The following is a 12,448-nucleotide window of genomic DNA, read 5'->3' on the forward strand; positions in this document are numbered from 1 at the left end:
ACGGCCATGGGGGCCAACTACGCCCCGAGCTACGCCATCTAACGATGGGCCATTGGGAAGCTCTCCATATCTGGACAAACAACCCCTATGCCAACAAACGTATATACTACGGCAGACACATTGATGATATTCTCATCATTTGGGATGGTCCACCCGAGAGTCTCTCTGAATTTCTGGTACATTGTAACAACAACAAGTCCGGACTCTCCTTTACACATGAAGTTAACACCACACGATTGGTGTTTCTGGACTTGGAGTTATACTCCATAGGCCAGAAAATTGTCACCAACAACCATGTCAAACCCACCGGGGGCAACTCCTATCTTCATTATAACAGCTGCCATCACCCCCGGTGGAAAAACAATATCCCAAGGAGTCAATTCTGCAGGCTGAGAAGAAATTGTACCCTAAACAACGATTACAGGACATCCAGCCAACTTCTCCTGCAAAAATTTAGAGAGAAGGACTACCCTGAAGAACTTATCACCGACGCCTATTCCAAATATCTCGAGCCATCACCAATGACAAACAGGAAGAATGACGGACAAACTGATTCCAACGACATCAGATTCATTACTACATTCAACAACAGCTTTAAAACCATCCAAAAAGGTAATCAATAAACACTGGCATATTCTACAGAAAGACCCTAGATTGGGTCCCAATTTACCTTGCAACCCTTCCATCAATTTCAGAAAAGCTAAAAATGTAAAGAACTTAGTAGGACCGAGCCGTGCATTTCAGGCACCCACCATCTCCCCTATGAATTTCCTTTTTGACAACAGGGTAGGCACTTTCCAGTGTAAGAAACCTAGATGCCTTACGTGTCAGTTTATAACACATGGACAGGACAGCTTCTTTGACCATCTTAAAAAACCATACAAAACACAACAGTTTATCAAGTGCTCTCATGATCACGTGGTATACGGGCTTACCTGTCCCTGATATATGTAGGCCGGACTATACGTTCCCTGCGGGCCAGAATAGGAGATCATAGACGACTCATATAGAAGGGCGACCTCGAACATAGTGTCCCAAGACACTTTACAAATAAACATCACAAAAGAATTAAGGATCTGACGGGGTTTGGAATCGAGCATATGTCCACAAAAATACCGCCATCTGAAAGATTCCGTCGCTTATGTAGCGGGGAAACTTTTTGGATATACAAATTAAACACCCTTACCCCTGTGGGTCTAAATGAAGAACTTGAAATCCACACTATTTTATAGATAGGCCTATTTGATTATAGGCTATCAGCACTATCATACCAACAATCCGGCTCCTTGCCCCCTTCCTTTCCCAAAGTTTCCCTCCCCTTCTTTTCCCCCCTCTCAACGCTTCATGTTTCATCAAAGCATGTTGTCATGATCAGCAATAACGTTGCAGGCATCTGAGATGCAAAATGCGAGTACGGCCAGCGCAGGTCCGAGAGTTACACTTACACTGACCTTTTAAACTATTTTAAAAATTTTTATAAAATCGGATGAATTTAATTTTCTATTAAACTTGTTATATCCCCAGGGAGATGTAATTGTCCAGAAGGCTTTTATTTAATTATTATTATTATTATTTTTATCCTTCGTCAATATTAAAGATTTTTACATTTTTACATCTCCAAGAATGCACTTAAACTTCCTTTTGAGCCCTCTGAGTGAGTGAGAAATATGCCAGCTTTCAAGATGGGCCATACTACCCCGACACACATCTTTCCTCCAAACATGCGATGCTGACAAAATGACGAGGATACATGTCTTAGAAATTTGATAGAGACTTGTGACGAGAGTCCATCCTCCTCGATCAATCCAAAACACAAGCCCCTCCCACCGTTTTAGCAGTAGCCTATGACATGATGAACTGATCGTTTACTCCTCCCCCCTGTCAGTTTTAAAGTGGAGAACCAGCTTCCCGCGGTTAGCACCACTCTGTGGCTTGATAAAGAGGAAACCTCCTCGAAACGCGTAGCCGTATCCTGCAGGCATCAAGATCCAAAAACCCCCCCTAACAGATCCCGCACTGTCCTATCTCTGTGTACCCCGCTGACAGTCACATCTGACACTGGAATAACACGCACAGAGTCCGGGGTCACGGAGCCGATCGCGGCACACTGTTTTTCTGTCTCAGCTGCCGCAGCTCAGCCTGGCCAGCTGAGCTTGTGACACCGGCTGACACTTCGTCCTCCCACTCCAGCCCGGGCTGACACCGACTCTCACCTCATCTGACAGCTGTGGACATCGGATTGGACAGATCCGGGAGAGCATCCTGTGAGAGACACCAGGGCACATAGGCTCGCATCTCAACTGTGAGTTACTATTTGTCCCTTTCCACATGACAATCCAGTTTAGGGTGTCTGTTATTTAAACTGTTATGTAGGGGGCTGCGGCGAAATTAGAATTAGACCCCTGACATTTCCCTTTTGAAATAGAAAAAGAAATTGAGGACATATGTCCTCAATTTCTTTTTCTGCAGCCCCAGCATGCATGAAAAAAATGCGGCAAGCCCTATTTTACCTGCTCTGGATCTGGAACGCATCAAAAACGCATCTTAAACGCAGCAAAAACGCATGCAAGTGCATGAAAGTCCATGTTAAACTTAAAAAAAAAAAATTTGTTTTTTTAACCAAAACCGGCCCTAAACGCATCAAAAACGCGGCACAACCCACTACACTGCGTGTGCAGAAACCTGACCGGATCTGGTCTGCATTTGGTGTGAACAAGGCCTAAAGCGTTTCTGTTGAATATTTTTCAGGCTTGAGCGTTTCTGTTTTATCCAATAGAATGTTAGTTTACTAGGAGAAGCAAATGGCTGTTAGGGGCAATAATGCTCGTCAACGGGGCTAACAATACGCAATTCTGCCTTAAAGGGTTATTAAACCCTCATTGGTTTTCGCATATATCTACTGCTAGCAAGCAGTAGATATATGCAAAACCGAACATCTGAAAATTTCTCGGGCGGCCTAAAGGATCTTGGGGTGGGCGCATGTGCAGTTCAGATGTTCGGCCAGGAGATGAGGAGAGACACAAGTTAGGTCTATGGAGTAGTGTGCACCCGCATAGATTCCGTGGGACATCAGAGGAGAGGAGTCAGCGTTGGATCGGAGACCCACACCAGCGCTGGAGGGACAGCTAAAAACTACAGGAAAGAAGTTGAAAGGATTAAGAGGCATCATTTAAGGTAAGTCCTTACATTAGCAGTAACTTCTGCCCTTAATGTCACTTTATTCCCTCATTCACACTGAGCGTTGTATAGCGCTTTTTTTGCCAGATAAAAAAACCCACCCAAATCCCACACATTTATTTCTATGGTCATGTTCACATCTGAGCGTTTTGTCACTTGAAGCAAAATGGCCGTCACCTGAAGTACATGAGCTTCTTTTTGGCAAATTCTGCGCTTTTTGGCCCCATTCACTCCTGAGCGTTTGCAATTTAGGACGTTTTTGTGCGCACATTTTAATAGACACCTATAAAATAGTGCATGTACTTTTTTGTCCACAGGTTAGAATGCGCAGGTGTGAACGAGTCCCATTAGAATGCATTGCCTATTGTGGTTTGCACCAAGCCATAGAGTTCAATGGAAAAGCTCAAAATGTGTGTTTGCTGTATTTTTGCAAATTTTTATGTGCATTTTACATGCGTGTGCCCACTCACAACATTGTGTATAGATCTGTTCTCAAAATTGCACAACTTTTTTTGCGCTTGAAAACACACATATTTCATGTTCTTAGATGTGAATGCAAGATAAAAGAAGCTCATGTACTACTACAAGTGACACAACATTCCAGTGTGAACAGGCACCATTGAAAATAATAGAATTCTTCCTATTTAGTATTGTGAAATGGAGCTTTAAGCTATTAACAAATAAAAAATGTGTCCAGAAAGAAGGAACCCAAAGCCGTTTTATTGCTTACCGGAACGAAGCTGATTTGCAGTCCTTCCAAAATGTTTCAATCTGAAATAAGCGTTCATCGTTCATTTGAAGTTAGAGGGTCTTACACGGCAATGTGAAAAAAAACCGGAAGCGTGGTATAGAAACGCATACTCTCTGTAACACGTGCTTCCTTCCCAAGCCTTCCTGTGTAGGTCCTATCAGGAACGACACACATGTCCGTAATAGTCTTTAAACCGGTCATTTACAAGCGATTGAATATTATGCATCTAATTATATAATGTATGAAATACAGCACCGATGTTATTTTAAAAAATGCCGTCGTAAGATTGTACTTGGCGGTGTGATGGTGTTTACAGCAGGGCTAGGACTCGCAGGTTTCCGGTTGAGAATTTTGCTCACGCTCTCAGTTTCTGACTGTGCTCCATCAAGTGTCAGTACTGGACTGCAGCTCAGGGATTCATGGAGCTAAACATGGTGGAGAAGCTGGGTGCTGGCGATGTGGAGAGGGATACGGCAGAAAATGTGGATGATGACTTTACACTGGAAGAAGTCATGCGGTTAGGAGGTACTAAGGTATGTTTTGGCTACCTCCCCAGTTCCATAAACGATGTAAATAGCAACAGCATCTTGTCAAAGGAGAGTGTTTAGTTTAGAAGTCTGTTAGGGCCTTTTCTACACATATGGAAAGCTTTAGGACCCATTCACACCAAAATTAAAAGGAAATTGCAAGTCATCAGATGGTCTGTGCCTGTGATTTTACCCTACGATTTTCTTACGATCTATTGCGTTGCGATAAAGTTTTTCAACGGATGCTAACGGAAGGACACTAAGACGTTAATGGGGCTAGTTCACACCGGATCTGTTTTATGTTGCGCTGAAAAAAAGTGCATGTTCTACTTTTTTCCCCCCAGCACAATGTAATGCAAAGCAATGGAGCTAAGTGATCTAGCCCCATTGACACCAATTAATTTTTCGGTGCCCTTATGTTAGCATATGTTGAAAGACGTATCGCAAACGCAATGGATCCAGTGTGAATGGACTTTCACTGCCTCCTAAAAAGCATTCTGGGGTGACTTGCCAGATTGTAATACTGCTGCCTCCTGAATGCCTTTTGATTTTGTCCTCCCAGATACTGCAGTGCAGCCATGTACTAAGCGGTTGGCATGCAGTTACGTCGGGGTCCCATTGAGTACAACGGGTACATCTGGCAGGCAGTGCCACCTACTAAACACGACATGCCGAGTTAAATTGCTGCACCACCAACCATTTCGGGTCAGTTAATGTGGACTTCCAAGCAGTTGCCATGCTAATATGTAGCTGGGTGATCGAGGGTGGTAAAACTGGTTCAACCCCAATTTTTAATACAGCACTGTTAGGCTAGGTTCACATAGGCCAGCGGTTCTTAACCTTTCTAGTGCCGCGACCCCAACAGTAGTTGTGGCGACCCCTAACAGTAAAATTATTTTCTTTGCTCCTTCATCGCTGTAATTTTGCTGCCGTTCGCTATTAGCGGCTCCCAGCCGCCCAGGAGAGAAACACTTTCTCCTGGAAAGGTTTACTCTGCTCGATCCAAGTGAAATAGCCAATAGGAATCTAGCTATGCATTCCTATGCTGTTTTTTTTTTCTGACGGACGGCGGCTGGCGGCTCCGATGTCAGAAAAAAAAAAACAGAGCTGGGAAACGTTTACTCTGCTCGATCGAGCAGAGTAAACCTTTCCAGGAGAAAGTGTTTCTCTACCGGGCGGCTGGGAATCAAAACTGGAGCAGACAAAATCTGGAGTAGATTTGCACTGCAGCCAATCAGCTTCTCTGTCTCATTTTCAAATCTTACCTGAGCAAACCTGAAGAGAGATGCTGATTGGTTGCCATGGGCAACTGCTCCAGATTCTGTTTGCTCCAGTTTTGATAAATTCTCCCCAATGTATCTTATTTGTGTAAGGAAGGAAGGACAGTGTCAGCACGAATTCAGAGATAATTTGAGGATCTACAGCAGAGTGATACACAAGCTATATTTTTATTAATAGTTAAGGTACTAGACTGAATTTTTAAGGTTTAAAGTGGACCTTTACTCATATCTTTAAAATAACAAACACCTTTTAGAAATGTTTAGTAATGACAATCTACAAACACATACTTCTAATATTTGCAGTCTTTGCATACCTTATTTCTTTCCCAGTCTTCTGACAGTGGCCATGATAACTAAGGGCAGATTACTAGATCTTCCTTTACTTCCTTGAACTCTGGCACATGTGACTAGGACATGTGACCATGCACATCATCTCAGGGGAGGAAAATGCCTTTCCCAATCTCATGAGATTTCCCAACAATGCTCTGCTGATGTAACCTTCCCAAGATTCAACACTTTGGCACATAGATCATTTGTGCCAGAACTGGACCAGGGAGTAGATGAACTCTATTTGTAGGTATATGAAAAATAAGTTTACCTAATGAATGTAAGATGACTTTAAATCAGCATGCAGAGCTGCATGCTGATGTGATTTTAGTAAAAGGGGGTGCCTTTGGGCAAACGTTCCTTCCCCTCCTTCAGTGCCATTGTACTATCCGTTCCAAGTACATGGCAGCGCAGCCCTGTGCTGTGTACTTTGAATTTTGTTCACAAATGGCACTTATTGGTCAGCTCGGTCAGGTGACTGCTCTCTGACCAATGAGAAGCACCTCTTGACAAGAAGCGATTCTTCCTCTATGGTCTCCAGTCATCTACAGGCTTTTGAAAAATGCTCCAAAACATCTTCCGTGAACAGAGGTGGTAGAAGCACATTATGTAATCATTAAGCAGTTAAAATAAAACGGCAGCCAAAACTTTTTTCCTCAGTCATCGTCCAGGGTAGCATCTGAGAGATGGGATCCTCCCACCTGAAACAAGAAACATCCACAATTAGAATAAAAAGGGCGGTCCCACCTAACCACTTCAGTATTTTGTGTTTCCTGCGGCTGAACAGGAGCATTGTAATGTTTGTTATTTTACTCCAGGCCTATCGTGCTATATAGCACAGGCCTCCTGAGGCATGCGGCTCTCACTCGCAGGACAGTGGACCTGGCGAGCCTCATGCACTGGTTCCCCCAGAGTCCTTACAAAAACGGTTTGCCCAGAGGTTTCCCTCCATAATTGAAGGAGATGGCAACTATCCTTGTGGTGTAGTGGCTCCAGATGGAGTTCCCCGGAGTGTCCTGCTAGAGGAATTGACGGATGACCCATTGGGCTCTCTGGCGGCAGCAGAGCTGGGTCCCAGCAGGACACGAATACTGTGTCTTGTCGGCGATCCACACCGGCAAGCAGGGGAGCCAGGAGTGGGGCAGGAGCGTGAGTCCAAAAGGCAAGGGTGTGCACACAGTTGGACTCTTCATCACAGGCTGCTTCTCCCATTCTGGGGGTTCAAAGCGCCAGCTCCAAGGTAGGCGGGTCTACAGTTGACAAGTCCCCCCCCCCCCCCCCCCCCCCTCCCCAATGGGGCAAAGGGTACTTGGCTTAATTTATGCACCTCCCAGTGGGATTCTCTCCAGGGGGGTGCAGCTTGGTCTTGGGTGGCAGGCTCTGAGCCCTTCCTTTTTTCGGCATAAGTATAGGCCTCAGAGGATAAGCCCTTGCCAGCAGAAGCCAACACACCCTAAGATGTGCTTCCTGCATTGACAAATTTGTTTTTATTTCCGGGCCAAGCTTTTCTGCCAGATCTGTGTATCTTCAAGGAGGGGCATGCATGAGAGAGAGAGAGAGAGTCCATGGTCATATCTCTCTCACACACAGGATCTGGCTCCCCAGGGACTGGGGATGGATCCTGGCAGTATCTTATTTAGACAGCCTGGCTGTTCCAACTTTTTTCTTTTGGATTTTTGGCTGCACTTTACCCTCTAATGTACACCTTGTACTGGAAAGTATTCCTTGCAGCGTCATAGAAATCCTGAGACTGCAGGGCCACACCTCGGGAGAAGGTAATGCGGTGTGCTTTGTGGGGCTCCGCCATTTCTCTCCCGTTCATTGAAGGACACAGGGCAACAGATCGTGGATCCTGAATGGTAGGGTAAAGGATCCTGGCGATGGTTTCCGGTCTTCCCTTGTGTGGGTATGTATTGTGATTGTAATGTCTTCCTTATATTGTAAAGCGCTGTGCAAACTGTTGGCGCTATATAAATCCTGTATAATAATAATAATCACTGAGACCGTGGCGTTGTGATCACAGCGCCACCTGTCTCAGCCGTCGGGAACTGCACAGAACCTGTTACCTGCAAACTATCACAAAGGAGTTTATAAGCCCTATGTGATAGGAATAAAATTAAGTGGAGAAAAAATAAATTAAAAAAATAGTTATAAAAATTAAAGTGATTAAGTAAAAAAAAACTAAAACCAACCCCGCTGCCACATCATCTGCATGCAAATAAATGCATGCATAGGACATTGCACAGTGCTGCCGCCATTGTGTGCCATATTGTGATAGCCAAGCAGCAGAACTCTCGTTCACGCACAATGTGCATTAAAGGAGAACTATGCGGTCAGTGATTTTCCCCATAGTTCCCCTAAGGGTCACGGGAGAATGCTAGTTTATGTCCTCCCGTGACCCTTAGGGGAGCTCAGTATACCGCGAGCTACAGCTCACTATATACTGAGACCGCTGCAGCCGACACGGATCCTGACATTACTGTCGAGATCCACCCAGCTGCATGATTGACAGCTGGCTCTGCCTATCTATAGGCAGAGCCAGCTGTACCTGCCCCCTCCCCCGTTCGTTCCTCTAGTCAGTGCTGGAGGGGGAGAATCCCTGCAGGCAGCCGTGAGTGACAGTTACGGCTTTCTGCAGGGACAGGATCAAGAAGTGAGCGAGCGACGGTATGTGTTGCCTCACTTCCTGATCTATAGAGCCGACCTGTGACAGTTTCATTGTCGCACATCAGCTCGAACTATGAGGCTGAGTGAAAATCACTCACCTCATAGTTCTCAAAGAACAAGCTCATTTTGCCAAGTAATATGGGAAAATGGAATTACCCAATCAAATCTGGCTTGGCCTCTCCCAGAACCCTGAACAGTCCTTACCCTCCGCCTGTGCAGTCCAGCCCTATGCATTTTGAATTTTGCTGGCAAATTGCAAGCACTCATTGGTCAGCGTGGTCAGGTGACCACGCTGACCAATGAGAAGCACTATTTAGCACAGTCAAATAAAGTTTTGATTAGGGATGCACCAATACAGAATATTTGGGCAAGTACTTGTACTCGCCCAAATGCTCTGATACCTTCCCCAATACTGGAACTTCTGGTCAGCGGAAGATTTCCTCTGACCGACAGTGTCGTAGTGGAACATGGAGCCAGATTCCCGTGCAATCAGGAAGCGGGGCAGCGACTAATGACCCACCCCGGTTTCATGTTTGGATGGGAAGCTGGCTTCCCGGCCAATCAGGCCATTATTCACCGCCCGGTTTCCTGATTGGCTGGCTCGATGCTGATTGGCTGGGAAGCCGGTTTCCTGGCCAATCGCGATCAAGCCGGCCAAACAACATGGAGTCGGCTTCCCTGGCAATCAGGAAGCTGGGTAGCATGTAATTACCTGCTGCCCAGCTTCCTGATGGCATGGAGCAGGCTTCCCGGGCAAACAATCATTGCTCGTGCTCGATACCCAAAAACCTATATCGGCGCATCCCTAGTTTTGATTAAAACAATTTTTTTGTATTGGGACAAGTAGATTGTCATGAGGGACAAGTAGATTCGGCCCCCGCTTTAGCCCTTGGACAAGTTGTTTTTTTTAACATTTCCACACCCCTGGCTCTATGTATTCGGCATATGCCGAATAGTCGAATAATTGGATATACCATAGCCTCTGTTGCTGTGATGAGAACCAACGCATAGAGATCCTTGCACAGCATCTATACTATAGCTGAAGCCTGTGCCACCTTTGCAGAAGATACATTTTATCTCACTACTCAGGTGAGTTTTGTTCAGTGAATTTCAATTCATCTGGGTGGATCTGCTACACAGATGGTTGACCATTCTAACAGCACTGGTGGACACCTCCTAGACAATCTTGGGGTTCCTACCTCTTGGGCAGCACTTTAGTTATATTTATGTATTTGGTTTTCCTTATCTCTGGAGCCTCATTTTTTTCCCTCTAGGGTCAAAACCTGATAAGACTCTAGGAATTTGGCACACGCTGATGAAACAAATAAGCGGATATGCTATAACTTTATCTCATTAGAATAAGACGACTAATAATGAACATTTGGGGGGATAAAAGGCTACATACAGATACACCATTATATAGCAGGAACTGGTGCTGCCTTTACAGAAAGGTTAAGGGACTTTTCTATAGCTCCTTGGACTGCTCAGGTGAGGTTCACAATGGGTTTCAATTAGAGGTGCACCGAAATAGAAATTTAAAAACCGAAATAGAAAAAGGAGATTGAGAACACAGTCCTCCAATCTTTCTCTGTATCCCCTGTTATCAATGAATCCTGTTCATTGATAACTTGAGAATATAGTATGTTTACTATAACCACAATTATGGAAAAGTGGATATAGATCACTCCCATTCATTCATAATTGAGGATATAGTACACATGCCATATTCTCAATTATCTACAAACACTCAGCGATTACTGATCGCTGAGTGTTTGTAGCCTCTCTCCTCTCTGACACGCTGTCACAGGAGGCTGAGTGAGCGGTGCGAGAGGAGAGCCCAGCCACCTGTGACAGCGCTGTCTCCGCCCCCACAACGCTCTGCCGCACTGTGATAGTGTGGGAGGAGAGACATCGGCCGCTCACATCGCTCTCCTCCCGCAGCGCTCGGCCGGCTGTCACTTTCTCTCCCTCCTCCCCGCTGGGACACAGAGCAGCGCCCAGTGGGGAGGAAAGAAATCACGGATGCGCCGATGTATCGGCAGGAAAATTGCACTTTCGGCATTTAGCTAAATGTGCCATTTTTGGCCGACATGTTTCGGCGGCCGATATATCGGTGCATCCCTAGTTTCAATCTCACCTGGGTGGGTCTGCCCCTCAGGGAAACGAGCTTTCTGACTACAGGGTGGGGGCGGGGTGTATAACCCCAGATAAGCTTCAGTGTTCCGGCCAGTTGCACAGCGCTATTGGGTGTACGTTTATTTTCTGTATGTATGTATATACAAGTGAAACTCGAATAATTAGAATATCGTGCAAAGTTCATTTATTTCACTAATGCAACTTAAAAGGTGAAACTAATATATGAGATAGACTCATTACATGCAAAGCAAGATAATTCAAGCCGTGATTTGTCATAATTGTGATGATTATGTCTTACAGCTCATGAAAACCCCAAGAACCCCAAATCCACAACCTCAAAAAAGTAGAATATTACATGCAATCAATAAAACAAGGATTGTACATAGAACAATATCGGACCTCTGAAAAGCACAAGCATGCATATGTACTCAGTACTTGGTTTGGGCCCCTTTTGCAGCACTTACTGCAATTACTTTTGCACGATATTCTAATTATTCGAGTTTCACCTGTATGTATGTATGTATGTGCAGCATATGATGAAAGGGCATCGTAAGAGCAAAAATGCTGGGTTGTCTCTCCCGGGGGAAGACAACTAATAATGTTTCCTGGTCATATCCATGGCAGTGCTGACAAATGGGTTATCGTCCCCTACCCCTAGCTGACAGGAACAATAAAGGGTTAACATGCAGTACCCTTAGCCTATATAAGCCCCTCCTCTTCCCGAGTTTCCCAGTCTTTTTTGTTCCTGTCCCCCGAGGACAGGGTGCTATCTGTTTGCGGATTTCTTTTGTTAGGGAACTGATCCTTTGTAGCCCCAGGGGAGTTCAGCCTCTCTCCCCGGGGAAGGCCTCAGGACTCGGCCCGGAGCAAGGGTGTCCCTCTGAAGGCAGCACACTGTGGGGCGTATGGAAGCCAGGGCTACTGGGGGTAACTAGCCGGGTCTTATTCCCCCCCCTGGCAGGAGCATTGGGTCGGCCGCTTTGAGCGGCGGTTCGTACCTGCAGTCTGCGGGCTCTCCTCCTGTTCCGTGGTAGCGCCAGCGGCGGTGTGAGGGCAACTCTGTGTGGGCACTTGCAGCTTCAGGTGGCCATCGGGCATGCGCGGAGGATCTGCGTGACGCGTTTGGTGACGTCACTCGAGGCAGGGAGCTGGCGCCAAATTCAAAAAAAGAAAAAAAAATGTTTTTCTTTATTTAGCCTGCTCTACTCTGTGCTGTTCCCTCAAACTGGTGCCAGAATGGATGTTGGGAAGGACCTCTCACCACGTGGATCCAGATCAGTGGAGCTGAGGTGAGACTGGGAGATATGTATTGAAAAAAAAAAAACTGAAATCACTACCTGCGGCAGTGAGTTCCACACCCTAACCGCTAACTGTGAAGAACCCCCTTCGCCCCTTGTGCTGGATTTTTTTTCCCCACCAATTTTAGGTGGTGGTCTCTAGTTTTTGTAATGGAGTTAATTTTAAATAGTTTGTTGCTAATGTTGCTGCCACTATTGAACATCTTGTACATGGAAATCCTTTTCCTCCTTAATCTCCTTACCTCCAATGTGAACATGTTTAAATTTAGTAGCCTTGTCTTATAG

General features: G+C 45.5%; 1 protein-coding gene across 1 annotated transcript in view; it reads left to right on the forward strand.

Annotated features, from left to right (window-relative positions):
• Positions 1-4,370: 4,370 nt before the first annotated feature.
• The window catches only part of CEBPZ (CCAAT/enhancer binding protein zeta), a 136,627-nt gene continuing 128,549 nt past the window's right edge, over positions 4,371-12,448 (forward strand). The window contains exon 1 of the mRNA XM_018573239.1: positions 4,371-4,461. Coding sequence (XP_018428741.1) covers positions 4,441-4,461 — 21 coding nt within the window. The 5' untranslated portion in view covers positions 4,371-4,440. The remainder of the gene's footprint in view (positions 4,462-12,448) is intronic.

The sequence above is a fragment of the Nanorana parkeri genome, unplaced genomic scaffold (assembly GCF_000935625.1).
Source record: "Nanorana parkeri isolate BGI_ZX_2015 unplaced genomic scaffold, ASM93562v1 scaffold2291, whole genome shotgun sequence".
In the NCBI taxonomy this organism is placed as follows: domain Eukaryota; kingdom Metazoa; phylum Chordata; class Amphibia; order Anura; family Dicroglossidae; genus Nanorana; species Nanorana parkeri.